At 38.8% G+C, this 22558-nt stretch overlaps 1 protein-coding gene across 1 annotated transcript in view; it reads right to left on the bottom strand.

Annotated features, from left to right (window-relative positions):
- The window catches only part of LOC131948017 (neuronal acetylcholine receptor subunit alpha-3), a 29017-nt gene extending 6671 nt beyond the window's left edge, over window positions 1–22346 (bottom strand). Inside the window, exons 1-4 of the mRNA XM_059309464.1 lie at window positions 22155–22346; window positions 17764–17918; window positions 1542–1674; window positions 715–851 (exon numbers count right to left, since the gene is read on the bottom strand). Of these exons, the coding sequence (XP_059165447.1) occupies window positions 715–851; window positions 1542–1674; window positions 17764–17918; window positions 22155–22346 (617 nt within the window). The remainder of the gene's footprint in view (window positions 1–714; window positions 852–1541; window positions 1675–17763; window positions 17919–22154) is intronic.
- Between the last annotated feature and the right edge of the window lie 212 nt (window positions 22347–22558).

The raw sequence follows: 22558 nt of genomic DNA, 5'->3' as shown, positions 1-22558 counted from the left end.
TTAAAACCTTCTTTAAACAAACCTTTTCAGATCCGCCCTTAGTTTCTGTCGCCGCCAATGGTTTATATAAGAGGAACCTGTACCCTACCCCGAATGCTCAGTGGTGTAAAACAAACCTCCCCCTCCCTTTCCCACTGATCAGTAATCTAAGAAGAACTTGTACCGAATCCTCTAGTGAATGGTGTAAGGCAGGGGTCGGCAACCTTTTGAAGCGGAAGAGCCAAAAGTTACAATTTTCAAAAATTCCCTGGTCTTAAAGAGCCACTAACATTTTTTTATTTCAAATATTTTTTTTTTTTATTAAGATTATTAGTATTTGTGCAAGGAGCTGGAGAGCCGCATCTTGATATCAAAAGAGCCGCATGCGGCTCGCGAGCCGCAGGTTGCCGACCCCTGGTGTAAGGGGGTCATCCATTTATGACGCCCACACATTTTCTTGATTTTGGACCCCCCCCCCCTCCCAATCCACAAAAATCCACTAAATTCTCTTTTAAAAGTCTATATACGTCCGTAAAAGTCAATTTTTTCGGACCCCCCCCCCTCGCCCGTATGCACTTCATAAATGGATACCCCTAAGACGAAGCTGAGCCCCCCCCCCTCCCACTAGTCAATGCTGTTAGGCGAACATGTACCCTCTTCTCTATTAGTCAATGGTACAAGACGATTAGACGAACCTGTGCCCCCCACCCCCCACACCAGTGATCCAAGACCAACCTGTGGTCCAGCAACACCCAGTTGGTGTTGATGTGGTGGTCCGACACATCAAAGGCTCGATCTGGCGTCCCGCCGTAGTAGGTGATGTTTAGGTGGTCGCCGTGGTAGATGTAGCTAGAAAATCGTATGGAGCATTTCTGAAAGTTACAAATCTTTCGGTAACTAGTACAACTTAATATGGTCATATCATGTGTCCTATGTGTTATTTCTGAAAGTTACAAATCTTTCGGTTACTAGTACAATGTCATATCCTTTGTCTTTATAATGCACACTTTACATTTAGTGTGGTCTCATAATGTGCTTTATATGGAATTAAATAGTGTGATTACAAAAAAAAAATGACGTAACGTAATCTTAGCATATTTCCCCCCTCCCCTGTAGTCAAAATTCCAGATTTTTTTTCTGTCTCTGCTGTCCATGCTGTCTATGCTGTCTATGCTGTCTATGCTGTCTATGCTGTCTATGCTGTCTATGTTGTCTATACTGTCCATGCTGTCCATGCTGTCCATGCTGTCCATGCTGTCCATGCTGTCTATGCTGTCGATGGTGTCGATGGTGTCGATGGTGTCTATGCTGTCTATGCAATCAATGCTGTCCATGTTGTCTATGCTGTCGATGGTGTCTATGCTGTCGATGGTGTCGATGGTGTCTATGCTGTCGATGGTGTCGATGGTGTCGATGGTGTCTATGCTGTCGATGGTGTCGATGCTGTCCATGCTGTCTATGCAATCAATGCAATCAATGCTGTCCATGTTGTCTATGCTGTCTATACTGTCCATGCTGTCTATGCTGTCCATGCTGTCAAAACAACTTTAGGGCATCCTCACCTGCTCATCAAACGGAAACGTTCGAAGGTTAACAGAGCAGGGACTGCGCAGGTGCAGTGTGGGTATCCAGGTCACGTGACCACTGGGGTAGATCATGGCCATCGTGTCCATCAGGCTGACATCTTCATCGATGCTGCAATAGAGAAAAAATATATAATGAAAACGTTTATTTTCGAAGTGGAGGGGGGATGGTAATTATATGCGAGGCTAATAGATGTGAAGTTTTACAAAAAATATAGATCTACACCCCAAGTAATTTAAACATTTTTCTCAGTGACAGTGTGGCGCGATTATCTCTGTCACAAGAGTTCCCAATTTGTGTTCCCTCTGTTCCACGTCACACGCCCATCTTAGTTCTGTTGTGATTTATCTGTCACGCTCACGGCATCACGTGGGGTAAAAAAAAATGGATTTTATTCGCGCTTAAGGTTCGTGTGTCAGCACCGGAAGTGTCGCAAATTATGTCCTAATAATAATAGTAATCATCATCATCCTGCATCAAAATGCGCCAAGATTTTTTTTTTAACAACAATCGTTGGACAATGGAAGACAAGGGGGAGGGGGAACACATAACAGTAACATTACAAGTAAAGGCACGTGGATTGGACCACAATCATTATACATATATTCAATATAATTATATATATATATATATATATATATATATATATATATATATATATATATATATATATATATATATACTAGCTGCATCCCGTGCTCCGCCACGGTAAATCTTTTTTAAATGTACGAAGTTGGGAACAGAACAAAACTAAACACAACACAAACGAACGCAAAAAATGTACAACTTTGGAACAGAACAAAAACAAAAAACACAGCACAAAAACAAACACAACACAACCACAACCACAACACAACCACATCGCAACCACAACACAACCACAACGCAACCACAACACAAACAAAACACAACCACAACACAACCACAACACAACAACAACACAACCACAACACAACCACAACACAACCACAACACAACCACAACACAACCACAACACAACCACAACACAACCACATCGCAACCACATCGCAACCACAACACAAACAAAACACAACCACAACACAACCACAACACAACCACAACGCAACCACAACACAAACAAAACACAACCACAACACAACCACAACACAACCACAACACAGCCACAACACAACCACAGCCACAACATTAGAATCACCACCAAACAACACGCTTATTTAGGCGTCCGCGCCCAAAGAGAGCCTTTATTTAGGTCACATAAATAGATTCTACTCCATAACTTACAATAAAACAATGCGATGCAAATAAATGTACGGCAAGTGGTGTTTACTTTTATGGTTCTAAGAAAACACATTGGTAATGTAATTAGAATCACCACCGAAAAACACGCTTTTCACAGGCGTCCGCGCCCAGAGAGAGAGCCTTTTCAGCATTCTCTATACTATAATTCTAAAATTTCACCATCTGTTAACACCGAAAAACAAAAACAAAAAATAGTGATATTGATAAATCATAGACTAATTAGAAAATAATATAAATAATCTTAACATTTTTCTATTTTACTTATGAACCTTAACATATAATAATCAATGTGGAAGTAATAAAAAAAATTAACTTAAATTATTGAGAGTGAGTTGAATATTAAAAAAAAACATTTTCCCATACGTCCGCGCTCAGAGAGAGCCGTTCCATTCTTCTCAAAAAGTCTAATTTCACCATCTGTTTTCATAACACCGAAAAACAAAAGCAAAAAGATAGTGATTTTTGAGAAATCATAGACTAATTAGAAAATAATAATAAATAATATAAATAATCTTAACATTTTTCTATTTTAATTATGAACCTTAACATATAATAATCAATGCGGTAGTAATAAAAAAAAAATTAACTTAGATATTGATGAGTTAAATATATTTTCAAATTACCTCCCTTGCAAAAAAAATACCAAAAAAAAGTTGAATTAATTAGTTTTTTCGACCTAATTTCATGATAATATATCCATTTTTTTCTGGGAATATTAACGAAAACTATATTTGACATTGATCCTTTTAATATGTTTTAGCAGTGTGCGTGTATTTAATATTCTCTTTACGTTATGCAAAATTGTACAAACAGTGGAAATTATAAAATAGCTCTTTGCCGCTATATAAACAAACCCTACTCTAATACATATAATAAGACACTGCGGTGCACTGAAAAGCACAGCGTGGTGCGCAGTTTACTTTTATAGTCCCAAAATCTATAGCGATGACGGACGGAAGGAAGGACACGCTCAGCCCGCTTATATTATAGACTAGCTGCATCCCGTGCTCCGCCACGGTAAATCTTTTTTAAATGTACCAACTTGGGAACAGAACAAAACTAAACACAACACAAACGAACGCAAAAAAAAAAAAACGAAAAAACAAACACAACACTCATAACATAGACACAATTTAAATGCAATCATACAGGCATATTGCTCACAGTCTAGCCCGTAGCGCCAAATCGCGCCCTTTCCGGTGATTTGCACCCCCCTCAAACTTTCGATTTGCACCCCTTCCCCCCTCCCTCCCTAAAACTTTCGATTTCCACCCCCCCCCTCGCACATTTTTTCCAACCCACTTTGGCGCCCCCTAAGGTCGGCACCCGGGGACATATGCCCTCCTCCCCCCCCCCCCCTCTCGCTACGCCTCTCCTATAAAACCCGAAAGATAGAATAATAATTAGAAAACAGTATAAATAATAGGCAATATCTATAATATATACAATATTTCACTTTATCCATTCACGCATTTTTTTCCAGGACTTTAAATTTTAAAAATGTACAATAGAGTTTCATAACTAAAACCAATGCGCACCTAATGAACGTGATGACGCGTCTATAATAGTGCTGAATAGTTGATTAAAAATTATAAGTAATAAACAGTAGGGCCTACATTCAGTGAATAAAATAAATAAAAGATTGCCTTTTATCAATCCATGCTAATTATAATTTTCTAACAATAATTTCCTCTTACACATCCGAATAATTTGCATTCACATTTTGCTAATTATATTATTGCAACACTAATTCCTTCTATGACGAACGTATATTTGCATTCACATTTTTTATTAGCGTGAGTTTAATGTAATTTTAAATTACCTCCTTTGTCAAAATTAGAAAAAAAGAGCTAAATTAATTTGATTTTTCTACCGTACTGTTATTATGTTATTAAAATGTATCCACTTTTTCTAGGAATATTAACGAAAACTATATTTGACATTGATCCTTTTAATATGTTTTAGCAATGTGCGTGTATTTAATATTTTCTTTACGTTATGCAAAATTGTACAAACAGTGGAAATTATAAAATAGCTCTATGCCACTATATAAACAAACCCTACTCTAATACTTATAATAAGACACTGCGGTGCACTGAAAAGCACTGCGTGGTGCGAATGTTTACTTTTATGGTTCCAAAAGCTATAGCGATGACGGAAGGAAGGAAGGACTGACACACTACCTAGCCGCTTATACTCTACTTACAATAAAACAATGCGATGCAAATAAATGTACGGCAAGTGGTGTTTACTTTTATGGTTCTAAGAAAACACATTGGTAATGTAATTAGAATCACCACCGAAAAACACGCTTTTCACAGGCGTCCGCGCCCAGAGAGAGAGCCTTTTCAGCATTCTCTATACTATAATTCTAAAATTTCACCATCTGTTAACACCGAAAAACAAAAACAAAAAATAGTGATATTGATAAATCATAGACTAATTAGAAAATAATATAAATAATCTTAACATTTTTCTATTTTACTTATGAACCTTAACATATAATAATCAATGTGGAAGTAATAAAAAAAATTAACTTAAATTATTGAGAGTGAGTTGAATATTAAAAAAAAACATTTTCCCATACGTCCGCGCTCAGAGAGAGCCGTTCCATTCTTCTCAAAAAGTCTAATTTCACCATCTGTTTTCATAACACCGAAAAACAAAAGCAAAAAGATAGTGATTTTTGAGAAATCATAGACTAATTAGAAAATAATAATAAATAATATAAATAATCTTAACATTTTTCTATTTTAATTATGAACCTTAACATATAATAATCAATGCGGTAGTAATAAAAAAAAAATTAACTTAGATATTGATGAGTTAAATATATTTTCAAATTACCTCCCTTGCAAAAAAAATACCAAAAAAAAGTTGAATTAATTAGTTTTTTCGACCTAATTTCATGATAATATATCCATTTTTTTCTGGGAATATTAACGAAAACTATATTTGACATTGATCCTTTTAATATGTTTTAGCAGTGTGCGTGTATTTAATATTCTCTTTACGTTATGCAAAATTGTACAAACAGTGGAAATTATAAAATAGCTCTTTGCCGCTATATAAACAAACCCTACTCTAATACATATAATAAGACACTGCGGTGCACTGAAAAGCACAGCGTGGTGCGCAGTTTACTTTTATAGTCCCAAAATCTATAGCGATGACGGACGGAAGGAAGGACACGCTCAGCCCGCTTATATTATAGACTAGCTGCATCCCGTGCTCCGCCACGGTAAATCTTTTTTAAATGTACCAACTTGGGAACAGAACAAAACTAAACACAACACAAACGAACGCAAAAAAAAAAAAAACGAAAAAACAAACACAACACTCATAACATAGACACAATTTAAATGCAATCATACAGGCATATTGCTCACAGTCTAGCCCGTAGCGCCAAATCGCGCCCTTTCCGGTGATTTGCACCCCCCTCAAACTTTCGATTTGCACCCCTTCCCCCCTCCCTCCCTAAAACTTTCGATTTCCACCCCCCCCCCCTCGCACATTTTTTCCAACCCACTTTGGCGCCCCCTAAGGTCGGCACCCGGGGACATATGCCCTCCCCCCCCCTCTCGCTACGCCTCTCCTATAAAACCCGAAAGATAGAATAATAATTAGAAAACAGTATAAATAATAGGCAATATCTATAATATATACAATATTTCACTTTATCCATTCACGCATTTTTTTCCAGGACTTTAAATTTTAAAAATGTACAATAGAGTTTCATAACTAAAACCAATGCGCACCTAATGAACGTGATGACGCGTCTATAATAGTGCTGAATAGTTGATTAAAAATTATAAGTAATAAACAGTAGGGCCTACATTCAGTGAATAAAATAAATAAAAGATTGCCTTTTATCAATCCATGCTAATTATAATTTTCTAACAATAATTTCCTCTTACACATCCGAATAATTTGCATTCACATTTTGCTAATTATATTATTGCAACACTAATTCCTTCTATGACGAACGTATATTTGCATTCACATTTTTTATTAGCGTGAGTTTAATGTAATTTTAAATTACCTCCTTTGTCAAAATTAGAAAAAAAGAGCTAAATTAATTTGATTTTTCTACCGTACTGTTATTATGTTATTAAAATGTATCCACTTTTTCTAGGAATATTAACGAAAACTATATTTGACATTGATCCTTTTAATATGTTTTAGCAATGTGCGTGTATTTAATATTTTCTTTACGTTATGCAAAATTGTACAAACAGTGGAAATTATAAAATAGCTCTATGCCACTATATAAACAAACCCTACTCTAATACTTATAATAAGACACTGCGGTGCACTGAAAAGCACTGCGTGGTGCGAATGTTTACTTTTATGGTTCCAAAAGCTATAGCGATGACGGAAGGAAGGAAGGACTGACACACTACCTAGCCGCTTATACTCTACTTACAATAAAACAATGCGATGCAAATAAATGTACGGCAAGTGGTGTTTACTTTTATGGTTCTAAGAAAACACATTGGTAATGTAATTAGAATCACCACCGAAAAACACGCTTTTCACAGGCGTCCGCGCCCAGAGAGAGAGCCTTTTCAGCATTCTCTATACTATAATTCTAAAATTTCACCATCTGTTAACACCGAAAAACAAAAACAAAAAATAGTGATATTGATAAATCATAGACTAATTAGAAAATAATATAAATAATCTTAACATTTTTCTATTTTACTTATGAACCTTAACATATAATAATCAATGTGGAAGTAATAAAAAAAATTAACTTAAATTATTGAGAGTGAGTTGAATATTAAAAAAAAACATTTTCCCATACGTCCGCGCTCAGAGAGAGCCGTTCCATTCTTCTCAAAAAGTCTAATTTCACCATCTGTTTTCATAACACCGAAAAACAAAAGCAAAAAGATAGTGATTTTTGAGAAATCATAGACTAATTAGAAAATAATAATAAATAATATAAATAATCTTAACATTTTTCTATTTTAATTATGAACCTTAACATATAATAATCAATGCGGTAGTAATAAAAAAAAAATTAACTTAGATATTGATGAGTTAAATATATTTTCAAATTACCTCCCTTGCAAAAAAAATACCAAAAAAAAGTTGAATTAATTAGTTTTTTCGACCTAATTTCATGATAATATATCCATTTTTTTCTGGGAATATTAACGAAAACTATATTTGACATTGATCCTTTTAATATGTTTTAGCAGTGTGCGTGTATTTAATATTCTCTTTACGTTATGCAAAATTGTACAAACAGTGGAAATTATAAAATAGCTCTTTGCCGCTATATAAACAAACCCTACTCTAATACATATAATAAGACACTGTGGTGCACTGAAAAGCACAGCGTGGTGCGCAGTTTACTTTTATAGTCCCAAAATCTATAGCGATGACGGACGGAAGGAAGGACACGCTCAGCCCGCTTATATTATAGACTAGCTGCATCCCGTGCTCCGCCACGGTAAATCTTTTTTAAATGTACCAACTTGGGAACAGAACAAAACTAAACACAACACAAACGAACGCAAAAAAAAAAAAAACGAAAAAACAAACACAACACTCATAACATAGACACAATTTAAATGCAATCATACAGGCATATTGCTCACAGTCTAGCCCGTAGCGCCAAATCGCGCCCTTTCCGGTGATTTGCACCCCCCTCAAACTTTCGATTTGCACCCCTTCCCCCCTCCCTCCCTAAAACTTTCGATTTCCACCCCCCCCCCCCTCGCACATTTTTTCCAACCCACTTTGGCGCCCCCTAAGGTCGGCACCCGGGGACATATGCCCTCCCCCCCCCTCTCGCTACGCCTCTCCTATAAAACCCGAAAGATAGAATAATAATTAGAAAACAGTATAAATAATAGGCAATATCTATAATATATACAATATTTCACTTTATCCATTCACGCATTTTTTTCCAGGACTTTAAATTTTAAAAATGTACAATAGAGTTTCATAACTAAAACCAATGCGCACCTAATGAACGTGATGACGCGTCTATAATAGTGCTGAATAGTTGATTAAAAATTATAAGTAATAAACAGTAGGGCCTACATTCAGTGAATAAAATAAATAAAAGATTGCCTTTTATCAATCCATGCTAATTATAATTTTCTAACAATAATTTCCTCTTACACATCCGAATAATTTGCATTCACATTTTGCTAATTATATTATTGCAACACTAATTCCTTCTATGACGAACGTATATTTGCATTCACATTTTTTATTAGCGTGAGTTTAATGTAATTTTAAATTACCTCCTTTGTCAAAATTAGAAAAAAAGAGCTAAATTAATTTGATTTTTCTACCGTACTGTTATTATGTTATTAAAATGTATCCACTTTTTCTAGGAATATTAACGAAAACTATATTTGACATTGATCCTTTTAATATGTTTTAGCAATGTGCGTGTATTTAATATTTTCTTTACGTTATGCAAAATTGTACAAACAGTGGAAATTATAAAATAGCTCTATGCCACTATATAAACAAACCCTACTCTAATACTTATAATAAGACACTGCGGTGCACTGAAAAGCACTGCGTGGTGCGAATGTTTACTTTTATGGTTCCAAAAGCTATAGCGATGACGGAAGGAAGGAAGGACTGACACACTACCTAGCCGCTTATATTATAGATATATATATATGCTGTTTATATACACAAAATACACGCACACATACACACACACACGCATATATATATATATATATATATATATATATATATATATATATATATATATATATATATATATATATATATATATATATATATATATATATCTATAATATAATCGGGCTGAGCGTGTCCTTCCGTCCGTCATCGCTATAGATTTTGGGACTATAAAAGTAAGCTACGCACCATGCTGTGCTTTTCAGTGCACCGCAGTGTCTTATTATAAGTATTAGAGTAGGGTTTGTTTATATAGCGGCATAGAGCTAATTTATAATTTCCACTGTTTGTACAATTTTGCATAACGTAAAGAGAATATTAAATACACGCACATTGCTAAAACATATTAAAAGGATCAATGTCAAATATAGTTTTCGTTAATATTCCCAGAAAAAGTCGATACATATTAATAACATAATAACAGTACGGTAGAAAAATCTAATTAAACTGCTTAGTAATTATGCCAATGGAGGTAATTCAAAGATAAATTGAACTCACGCTAAAAATGTGAATGCAAAATCTGCAAGACGGAATAATTGTTGGAATAATATAATTAGCAAAATGTGAATGCAAATTATGCAGACATGTAAGAGTAGATTATTGTTGGAATATTATTATTAGCATTGATTGATAAAAGGCTATCTTTTATTTATTTTATTCACTGAATGTACTGTTTACTAATTATAATTTTTAATCAACTATTCTCCATTACTATATTAAGTCATCACGTTCATTAGGTGCGCAATGGTTTTAGTCATGAAACTTTATTGTAAATTTTTAAAAGTACTGAAAAAAATGCATGAATTTATAAAGTGCAATATGGTCGGTAAAACACAGATATTCTAAATACTGCCTTTAATTTATTTGCGGAAAAGCTAGGGGTTTTATAACAGAGGCGTAGCAAGGGGGGGGGGGAGGGTGGAAATCGAAACTTTGAGGGAGGTGGGAGGGTGTAAATGGAAATTTTCCGCCGGCGCTCGGAAAAGGGCGCGATTTGGCGCTACGGGATAGACTGTGAGCAATATGCCTTTATGATTACATTTAAATTGAGTTTATGTTGAGTGTTGTGTTTGTTTTTTCGTTTTTGTTTTTTCTTTGCGTTCGTTTGTGTTGTATTTAGTTTTGTTCTGTTCCCAACTTGGTACATTTAAAAAAGATTTACCGTGTGTTGTGGTTGTGGTTGTGTTGTGGTTGTTTTGTGGTTGTGTTGTGGTTGTGTTGTGGTTGTGTTGTGGTTGTGTTGTGGTTGTAATGTGGTTGTGTTGTGGTTGTGGTTGTGTTTTGTTTGTGTTGTGTTTTTGTTTGTTTTGTTCTGTTCCAAAGTTGGTATATTTTAAAAAGATTTACCGTGGCGGAGCACGGGATGCAGCTAGTATATATATATACGCATGATGCATCCCAGACAAATATATATTTTCGTCTATAATTTGGAGCGCCTCCAAACTAAACATCTGGCGCAGAAGATTACAGCATCCAACAAAAGGAAAATTATAGGCTAGAGCACAATACACGGTCTGTGGTCACAGTTGGGGATGTGTTGATAGGGAAAATAGCTGGGTGGGGTCTATGTTGATGAATGTTGCCTGCATCGATAGCTCTGTTGTGTCTTTATCTCTGTCTTTGTCGTGCCTATGTATTGTCTATAGCTATATTGTGTTTATTTAGAGAAGCGTTGTGCGTATAGCTATGCTGCCTGGTTATGGGTATGTTATGTTGATGGCTATGTGGTTAATGACTGCGTCCTGCTTATGCCTAATATTGTGTTTGTTTAGAAATGTGTTGTGTCTACGGCTATGATGCTTATGGCTTTGTTAGGTGTATGTCTATGTTGTCAATGACTATCTACTGGCTTTGGCTATATATATATATTGTATTTGTGTGTGTGTGTTGCTATGTGGTATATTCTGTTGTTGTTTGTTTGCCTATATTTTGTGCTACGTCTATGGTCATGCAGTGTCTATGGCTGTGTTGTGTGTGTGATTATAATGTACGAGCCGACCCGCGGCATAACATACGCCGCTATTTAGTTGTTTCTAATTTTCAATAATTCATAATTTGTGAATTCGACAGTACCAACGCTGACACTGAAAATATTTCTTTAAAACACTATAAGTAGCTCGTTAAGGACCATACCCCCCCCCTTCCTTCCCTCCCCCCTCCTCCCCCCCTCCTCCCCCCCCCTACGTTTAAAATCGTTGGCTCTGCTTGTAAACATTTAGAGTGAACACAGCTCACTAAAACCATGTAGGGGTGGGGAGGTAGGGAGAGCGTTTGCAGCTTGTTTTCTAACGGCTCGAAGAAGAGAATTATATATATAGATAGATAGATATTTTAGGGGTGGGTGGGCGGACACTGGTAAAAGTATATATTATCTATAAAAATTCTATTACGTTGGGTGGGGGGGGGGGGGTGACATGCTTCGGAGTTGAGGTGGGGGGGAGTAGAAATGCCTGAAAGAAACACTGGTGGCTACGTTATGTCTGTGTTTATGGCAATGTTAGGGCCATGAAGGCTCCGCTGTCGGCTTTGGCTAACTTGCCTGTAAATATTTTTTGTTGAACATTTACTTCACGACGTCGAGGCGACCACCTACAACAAAGCCCACGTGACGTCAGACTCTCAAGGACGCTGTAGATTGGGCAGATAACCCAGAAATAGCTCCACTTAAAGGCGGAGTCAAGAAAAACGTTTCCCTCTCATGCATTTCTTGGTGTGTTCTGTCTAAACTGTTGTAGCGGTGGGCGCACGACTTGATGTTTTCCATTTATTAAACTAATAAAACGATACATCTTGTTTGACACCCAACCACCTGCTTTTAAAGTTTCTATACGGCAACTCTGAGGGGGGGGGGGTATTCCCGCCCCACAAGCACGTTCACACACAGCCCCCCCCCCCTCCATCCCCTTGCCAACGAACTAGAATTATTATAGAAACAAAAATTAACCCCGGAAAATTTAGTCCTCACCCCCTTTTCACATTCCTCCTTTAGAGAAAAATGTCTGAAAGAAACTCTGACTACTTCCTGGAAGAACAGGCTAGGAAGATTTAGCTGTTGTATGTTTTACCCAGCTGAGAGTATACCTTTTGTTTACATGACTGATTAGAAGACAGGCTACATTGTGTTTATTTCCCTTGAGTGGAAGTGGGCGGGGTGTCAAACTAAAGATAGGCTCAGCAAGCTCCGTAACATAGTTAGGTTTTTAGGCTGTGATAACTCTATGAGAATCTGGGTTTTTAAAATCGAGTTACTGCCCCTGTAATTTTTAAAGTCTTAGATTTTACTTTTTTTAGCATCACTAGACGCCCTAGATAGCGATCACGTGACCTTACTGGCATACACCCCATACCAAAGAATGGGATTAAATTTCCCCATAATAAACAGCTAGTTTAATTTGATATTTATCACATTGTTTTTTTTTCTCTAATGTTTACATGTTAGAGTGAATATAAAAAATAATGTTGGTTTGTTTTCTGTTTAATGCCGAAGTCCCTAAGGGAATATACTTCTCACTATATAATTGAAGAATATACGTGCTCTCATTTTTAACATTGAAGATTTGTTTTTAAATTGATACCGCATGGGAATTCCCGAAGGTTGCTGAATAAACTATAGGCATTCATTTAGCTGAATTAAAATACCACCAGTACACAGAAGGAATGAAGGTACTGGTGAACGTTACAATGTATACTTTACGTGAGCGATATATTTTTAAGGCTGAGCACGTGATGTAGATGGTATTTTAGGCTGAGCACGTGATGTAGATGGTATTTTAGACAGAGCACATGATGTAGATGGTATTTTAGACAGAGCACGTGATGTAGATGGTATTTTAGACAGAGCACGTGATGTAGATGGTATTTTAGGCTGAGCACGTGATGTAGATGGTATTTTAGGCTGATCACGTGATGTAGATGGTATTTTAGGCTGAGCACGTGATGTAGATGGTATTTTAGTCTGAGCACGTGATGTAGATGGTATTTTAGTCTGAGCACGTGATGTAGATGGTATTTTAGGCTGAGCACGGGATGTAGATGGTATTTTAGGCCTAGCACGTGATTTAGCTGGTATTTTAGGCTGAGCACGGGAGGTATTTTAGGCTGAGCACGTGAGGTAGATGGTATTTTATGCTGAGCACGTGATGTAGATGGTATTTTAGGCTGAGCACGTGACGTAGCTGGTATTTTAGACTGAGCACGTGAAGCAGATGGTATTTTAGACTGAGCACGTGAAGCAGATGGTATTTTAGACTGAGCACGTGAGGTAGATGGTATTTTAGGCTGAGCACATGATGTAGCTGGTATTTTAGGCCTAGCACGTGATGTAGCTGGTATTTTAGGCCTAGCACGTGATGTAGCTGGTATTTTTAGAGGTGTGGTTTCAATGTCGGGCCAGTGATGGGGTCTTGGATGTGACCTGGCTCGGGCTCACGACAGACTAAGTGTGGGGTCAAGTATTCGGCTGACCTATCGTTAAACATAAGCTAAATTAGAAGGTTAATGACAGCCCAAGGCTAATGTAAGGCTAATATAAGCCAACGGTTAATTACAACTCAAAGTTAATGACAGCCCGAGGTTAACGACAGTTCAAAGTTAATGGTATTCCAAGGTTAAGGACACCCAAAGGTATTGTCGGGACAACAGAAAAGGATATCACAATACTAACCAATGTTAATGATATCCCGACTTTAATGACAGCCCAATGTTAATGACAGCCCGACTTTAATGACAGCCCGACTTTAATGACAGCCCGACTTTAATGACAGCCCAATGTTAATGACAGCCCGACTTTAATGACAGCCCGACTTTAATGACAGCCCGACTTTAATGACAGCCCAATGTTAATGACAGCCCAATGTTAATGACAGCCCGACTTTAATGACAGCCCAATGTTAATGACAGCCTAATGTTAATGACAGCCCGACTTTAATGACAGCCCGACTTTAATGACAGCCCAATGTTAATGACTGCCCAATGTTAATGACAGCCCGACTTTAATGACAGCCCAATGTTAATGACAGCCCAATGTTAATGACAGCCCGACTTTAATGACAGCCCGACTTTAATGACAGCCCAATGTTAATGACTGCCCAATGTTAATGACAGCCCGACTTTAATGACAGCCCAATGTTAATGACAGCCTAATGTTAATGACAGCCCGACTTTAATGACAGCCCAATGTTAATGACAGCCCAATGTTAATGACAGCCTAATGTTAATGACAGCCCAATGTTAATGACAGCCCAATGTTAATGACAGCCCGACTTTAATGACAGCCCAATGTTAATGACAGCCCAATGTTAATGACAGCCCAATGTTAATGACAGCCCGACTTTAATGACAGCCCAATGTTAATGACAGCCCAATGTTAATGACAGCCCAATGTTAATGACAGCTCAATGTTAATGACAGCCCGACTTTAATGACAGCCCAATGTTAATGACAGCCCGACTTTAATGACACCCCAATGTTAATGACAGCCCAATGTTAATGATAGCCCAATGTTAATGACAGCCCGACTTTAATGACACCCCAATGTTAATGACAGCCTAATGTTAATGACAGCCTAATGTTAATGACAGCCCGACTTTAATGACAGCCCGACTTTAATGACACCCCAATGTTAATGACAGCCTAATGTTAATGACAGCCTAATGTTAATGACAGCCCGACTTTAATGACAGCCCGACTTTAATGACACCCCAAGGTTAATGGCACCCCAAGGTTACGGCGGGACAACATTGGGGCCAGCCTCAAGCTACAGACAGGCCAAATAATGGGGGCAATGATGGCCAAACGACGGGGTAAAGATGGGGCCAACAATGGTACCAAGGAAATGGCCAGCCCTTTCACTAACGACGGGACACCGAGAGGAGGCCATTGAAAGCACCATAAGATCACCCAGACTCTGTAGACGTCTAGCCGCCATTGATTCGCTGGTGAAGAATGAATAATCATATTTTGTTTAGATTGGACCAGCTGAAATATGAGAGATTGGTAGGGGGTGGGGGGTGGGGGGTGATCTCAGGAGACAGCAATAGACAATAATTTTAATATGTAAGATAAAAAGGGGAGGGGGGGATGAGGGAAAAAGAGCTGTGCTTGGTGAAACACGGCTCGCATTTATTGGGGGAGATGAACGCCAAATGTTTTTGGTCTGACGGTTCGTTTACTCAGCATCTATTTATTCCTGACCGGAAATGCGAACTTTCTGATTAGGTCAGAAACCGGAAACACGTGACAGCCAGACTTTTGGGATGAAATTTTTTTTTATTCAAATACAGGACATGTACTAACAAATAATTGGGGGAAAATACTAATTAGAAAGCTAATTTATTAGGGGGGAATGGGGGATGCAATAATCGTTGAAAGAATTCTGTTAACTCCATCTCAGTCAATCTCCTCTACTAAGCCACTCTGGTCAAGTCCCGCCCCTTCACGAGATCTCGTACCGCCGCACTTGTCGAGCGCTCAGATAAAGTCAAGGACCACAAGTGATCCAGAGAACAATATCTCTAATTATGTTGAACCCCACTATACCAATAAGAGCGTCCCCCCTCCCCCCGGGCGTGTACGGACGTGCCCGTCAAGGGAATGAAAGCGTCAGGCCTAGAGCGTTACTCAGTCGTCTGGTTCAAGGACTCGTTATCTTAGCGTCTAGCCAGTACTGTGGTGTGGGACAGCCAGCTTCTAATTAGCACACCGCAGGTACCAATTGGCTAAGTGGCCACCATCTAATTAGAGCAGTACAATAATTTAATTAGTGTAATATGCATTTTTTTTTCACGTGGCATACTTTCAATGGTTTAGCTACGGAAGATACAGTTCCATCAATCCTGAACTCTCCCCATACCCCTCCTACAAATTCCTCAATATTCCCCACCCATCAATTCCCATCGATTCTTCAATGTTCCCCAACTCTCTTATCAATTCCTCACTGTTCCCGACCCCTCTCATTAAATCCATTCTTTGCCCCTAATTTCATCCAGAAAATTCGATACCCCACATCCTTTTGTCACTATGTCAAAGTACATCAAACCCCCCCCCCCCCCCGTCCCCCACCCCCACCCACATGCATCACTAAACATCGAGCAATTATTTTGATTGAAGAAAAAGAAGAAGAAAAAACGACGCACTTACCACTTGTCAGCTGTTAACACTTACTAAATTACCTGTTCTTGTGGGAAGGTCTATCAACTTCCATTTAGGGAATTGCTTGAAATAAAAATAAAAAACCCACCCACCCATCGTAGTAACACTCACAACAAGAAGACTTGATTAATTTAGTGGCTAAAACATTGGGGGGACTTTAAAAGTAGTCCATGGCTAGCGGCGTAGCAATACACTGAAAATTGTCAATTTGTACGGCTTCCTGACTCGTCTTACTTTTCATCAAATAGTAAAAAAAAAAAATAGTTCAGCCCGAAGCCGAGTCTATGCCGACTTAGTCATGTCTTCAACTTTTTATTTAATTCCCATTTAAATAAAGTAGTTCTTAAAGGCTGTTTAAAAAAACGCTTTAAAAAGGGCTTTTTTTTTAAAAAGTTTTTTAAAAATCTTCTTTTTACTTAAATGCTAAGTGAAGGCTCCATCCAACATTAAAAGAAACTTTTCATCACAATTTCTGGGTTACAAAAAATTGCTTCTGACTTCAAATACAACAACAACAACAAAATTGACGTAAAAAAAAAACAACCCACACAGTTTGTGAAACTTCGTATTGCTAATTTAATTAGTTGATGTTCTGTATTTTTTCTTTTTACAAAAATCAAACAACGTTTCGCCTTTCAACCTTGAAGTTCCGCCCATCAGGCAAAAAAAAAAAAAATTCTCCTGGTTAACTAAAAATTATAGCCTTCAAACTTAAGTTGAACTCAAAGGTGTATCAACTCTTTTTGGCACCTGAGGGGGATGGTGTGTGGAACTCTCCTTTTAACCGCCTTTATATTTATATTAATAAAATCTGTCAAATAAGTCCGGTATATTTAAATAAAATAAAAAAACGAGCACCGCTGTAGGTGGCACCCCCTTGCTCCCCTTAGCTACGCCACTGAAACAACTTCCACAAGCCAATTCCCCACCTGTCAAACTCAAGTTTCGTCTGTGAAACTGAAATTTCAACCGTCAAAATTAACGCCTCGTTTTGGCTTTCAAGACCCTAAGAAGCCTCGCCCTCAGACAGTATATCATCGTCTGCGATAGACATTCCTCCCCCTCCCCTCCCCTCCCTTTCACACTTACCTGGTGTCTGGCACGAGGTCAGGTGTCCACAGCTGGTTGGCTGGAATTTTCAGGCTGTCGATGCCGCCATATTGTGAGGCATTCCACATGAGGCGTCCGTCGTGCCATGACGTCAGCATGTAGGACACGGTCTCCATGTACTCACGCTTTTCATCCTGGTCGAGAGTTGGGATAAATTGGGATAAGTTGGGATACGTGGTCAGATGAAGGATAAGTGGTCAGCTGGAGGATAAGTGGTCAGTTGGAGGGTTGAGATAAGATGGGATAAGTTGAGATAAGTTGAGATAAGTTGGGATAAGTTGGGATAAGTGGTCATTTGGAGGATAAGTGGTCATTTGGAGGATAAGTGGTCAGTTGGAGGGTTGGGATAAGTGGTCAGTTGGAGGGTTGGGATAAGTGGTCAGTCGGAGGGTTGGGATAAGTGGTCAGTTGGATGGTTGGGATAAGTGGTCAGTTGAAGGGTTGGGATAAGTGGTCAGTTGGAGGGTTGGGATGAGTGGTCAGTTGGAGGGTTGGGATAAGTGGTCAGTTGGAGGATAAGTGGTCAGTCGGAGGGTTGGGATAAGTTGGAATAGGCGGTCAGTTGGAGGGTTGGGATAAGTGGTCAGTTGGAGGATAAGTGGTCAGTAGAGGATAAGTGGTCAGTTGGAGGGTTGGGATAAGCGTCTGGATAAGTGATAAGGTGGAGGGTTGGGGTAATATTAAAAATAGTATTTTACGTCAATGTTTTAATAATCTGTCAGTTTAGTTATTTTGTCATCACTAGAGATGCTTTGGTTCTAGTTTAACTAGTTTTCTGTTTAAGTTTTATAAAAGTAATAATTTTTAACAATGGTCATCCTTCATTTTTATTTTAGTGTTGCTAGTAAACAAGAAGGCATACTTTATTGAAAAAAAAACCCACTATTATTCTAAAATTCCCAATGGGTGCATGCTTTATTTATCGCTGCATTGACAAGATATTCAATTATTGTGTAAAAAAGAAAAAGAACATCAAAATACTTGACGGATGCATACTTTTGTCTGAACCCCAATTAAAATTCTAATTTTATAATTTGGAGTTGCAACGGTGACGGCGACATCCATCTCCCAGATTTCATAGGAGACAAAAATAATTTAAAATATGCAAATGTCGTCGCTAAGCCTGTCTTGTTCTTCGCTGATTGATTTTGTGACACCGGGAATTTGGACAGAGGAATCGCCTGTGTGATCTCGCAGTGTCTGACCAGCGAGATCTCGTGTTGAGGTGTACGCAGCGAGATCTCGTGCTGAGGTGTACGCAGCGAGATCTCGTGCTGAGGTGTACGCAGCGAGATCTCGTGCTGAGGTGTACGCAGCGAGATCTCGTGCTGAGGTGTACGCAGCGAGATCTCGTGTTGAGGTGTACGCAGCGAGATCTCGTGCTGAGGTGTACGCAGCGAGATCTCGTGCTGAGGTTACGCAGCGAGATCTCGTGCTGAGGTGTACGCAGCGAGATCTCGTGCTGAGGTGTACGCAGCGAGATCTCGTGTTGAGGTGTACGCAGCGAGATCTCGTGCGTAGAAATAGGCAGCGAGATTTCGAGTTGTGACTGATTAGCGATATTTTACATGATGACTTACCAACATGTCCACAAACAGTGTTTCTTTCAGGTATCTCTTCACTACCGAACCACCCACCCCCCCGAACAATATAGATTTTATATAGAAAATATACAAACATACATTTTTACCAGTGTCCACCCCCCTCCCCTTTAGACAAAAGTTTGAAAGAAACCCTGACCAAAATGGAGGACTGGCAGAACTGACCTGCAAGAGTGTTTACGGATGAGTGACCAGTGAAAAGTCATATAGATTACTAATATGTGAAATCGGAAACGGGCTCTATGACAAACGAAATTTAGACTAGGATTCAAACCCGAGACGTCCGTGTTAGAAATCATGTGCTCTTACACTCGACCACATTGCGCCGCGATTAAAAAAAAGTATTTTAAAATTTTGGTTAAGAACATACAATCACCTTATACCCAAATGAAGTATCATCGGGCAAAGAATGTGCCCTAATACCCATTAATATTTCCGTTTTATTCTCGATTCTTTTATCTACGATGCCGTCTAAACTAATAACGGAATTATCTGGGGTGGCTCTCTGTGAAATGACGTCATCAAATTGAGTGTATCGAGCCAGGCAAGGATAACCTTTGACCCCCGATGGGAACTCGCCATTAGCGAGATAAAAAGACGGTTTAAGTCCGACAAGACAACGACAAGGCCGTGATTAGCGCGAGAACGAAACGATGACGCGATTGGAATAAATTAGTTCCATTGATACTAGAAATTTCTAGGCTGCCTAACTTATTGAATCTAGAAAAAAAATTAGTTAAGTTTCTGAAGCTAGCAACGTTATTGGAGCTAGCAGTTTTAGGTCAGGGCAGAGGCGTAGCGACCCTTCCCGGCGCCCGGGGACAAACTTTTCGATTTGCACCCCCCCCCCCTCAAACTTTCGATTTGCAACCCCCCCCCCCCCCCAAACTTTCGATTTGCACCCCCCACCCTCAACCTTTCAATTTATTTTTCCAACCCATTTTGGCGCCCCCTAAGGTCGGCGCCCGGGGACATATGTCCGTCCCGTCCCCCCCCCCTCGCTACGCTACTGGGTCAGGGTGTCACGTTATATAAATAAAGTCATGCTCCTGAGGGGGGTGGGTGTTAGTAATGTTAAGACTTGTGTGATTGAGGATGAGGGGGTTTAAAATTTATTTTATAACTGAATTACAGCAGATATATCGCTAAATGAATGAATTTCTGTAAACTGTAATAAGCAATTCTTTTCGATCAAAGAGCCTGATTTTGTCATCCAAAGATGCAGATTCAATTCTTTAAAGCATACATCTTGTCATTCAGAGAGCCAGTTGTAATTCTTTAAAGTATAAATCTTGTCATTTAGAGAGCCAGATGTAATTCTTTAAAGTATAAATCTTGTCATTTAGAGAGCCAGATGTAATTCTTTAAAGCATACATCTTGTCATTTAGAGAGCCAGATGTAATTCTTTAAAGCATACATCTTGTCATTCAGAAAGCCAGTTTTAATTCCTTAAAGCATTTTGTCATTCAGACAGACATATTTAATTCTTTAAAGGGGTCGGCGTGGTCGAGTCGGTAAAGCTCATGGTTGCTAAACCGAAAAGTCTCGAGTTCGAACCCTCGGGCAGATGAGGCTCGTTAGCTGGGGACAGCCACTCTTCTAGGAGAGACAACTCCAAAATTAAACAACTGCTGCATTGTAGTTTGTTCTTGGTTGGACAAAGGCTATGGAAGCAAATCCAAAAAGAAAAGCAGGCAGAAATCGGAGTCAATGGCCTCAATGGCGCATAACCAGTTGACACGTAACGCTTAATTGTGTTGGAGGCGTGGTCGAGTCGGCAAAAAGCTCAAACAAAGTCTTGAGTTCAACCCCACTGGCAGATAAATCTCGATCCCCTTCAACACTAATAATTAAGAACGAAGAAGAAGAAGAATTCAGAGAGACAGATTTAATTCTTTAAGGCACAAGTCTTGTCATTCAAAGAGACTTCCCTATCTGCCTAGCCTAGTTTCCCTAGTCCCTTGATCAACCTACGATTGGTTAAATTATTAAACCTAAAACCTCGATTTGATTTGAATAGTCCAAGTCAGAGTTTCCAACGTAAGTAAATTATTCACGCACTTCGCAGTATGACAACGGGGAAAAGCCATCAAGTTGTTGAATGGCCTTTGTTATGACGAGTGCGTGATTTGTTTATTACCTGTATTGTATCACGTCGACATTGTACCCTGTGCTCACGATATCTTTACAGTGTGCTGTCATTTACCGGGACTTTCATCGACTGTCATGTCAGGCAAATGCCACATCTATGTCATGTATGTCTAAACACATACACATATCTGAATTTCGTTTAAGAGAATGTTGTATTTAAAATGTTAGATAGATGTCTTAGATAACAAAGTACGTGATGTGGTTTTTTTTAAATAGGCGTACGGTAAACGAAGTAGTAGTGGCTTAAAGTAAATTGGTGTCATGCGATGTCAGGTTACTAAAATGACATTATGTCAGTTCATCTGTGTTGACATGACATCAAGGAAGTTCGTTTTTTCGTGACGTAAAATTAGACTGGAATGACATCGAGAAAAACAGTTTGACTAGACATTTCGTATTCAACTTCGACAATTCATTTAGTAAATGACATTTGGGGAAACGTACACTACATGACATCATGTATTCGAGACTGACATGAAATTTGGTAGACCAGGCTGACATGACATTTGGCAGACCAGACTGACATGACATTTGGCAGACCAGGCTGATATGACATTTGGTAGACCAGAATAATATGACATTTTGCAGACCAGACCTGGGTTAACAGACAGACTTACCAGATACAGCAACGACTTGAGGCCAAGTCCGAATGACGTAATGACGGTGTCCGTGATGCGCTGGGCAGGTCTGACCCTCTTGTCGTAGTCCTGGAGAAGGTCCTTCAGGAGCCTCGTCTCTGACGCGATGGAGGGAAACAGCGTCTTGTTGTAGGTAGCACAACCTGAAATTGGACATTTGAAAGTGGACATTTTGTTGTAGGCTTGTAGGTAGCACAACCTGAAAGTGGACATTTTGTTGTAGGTAGCACAACCTGAAAGTAGACATTTTGTTGTAGGTAGCACAACCTGAAAGTGGACATTTTGTTGTAGGTAGCACAACCTGAAAGTAGACATTTTGTTGTAGGTAGCACAACCTGAAAGTGGACATTTGAAAGTGGATATTTTGTTGTAGGTAGCACAAC

The sequence above is a fragment of the Physella acuta genome, unplaced genomic scaffold (genome assembly GCF_028476545.2).
Source record: "Physella acuta isolate Inbredline_101_S28 unplaced genomic scaffold, ASM2847654v3 ptg000620l, whole genome shotgun sequence".
Classification (NCBI taxonomy): Eukaryota; Metazoa; Mollusca; class Gastropoda; family Physidae; genus Physella; species Physella acuta.
The sequence above is the reverse complement of the archived record's forward strand: the minus strand, read 5'-3'. Positions and strand labels throughout refer to the sequence as shown.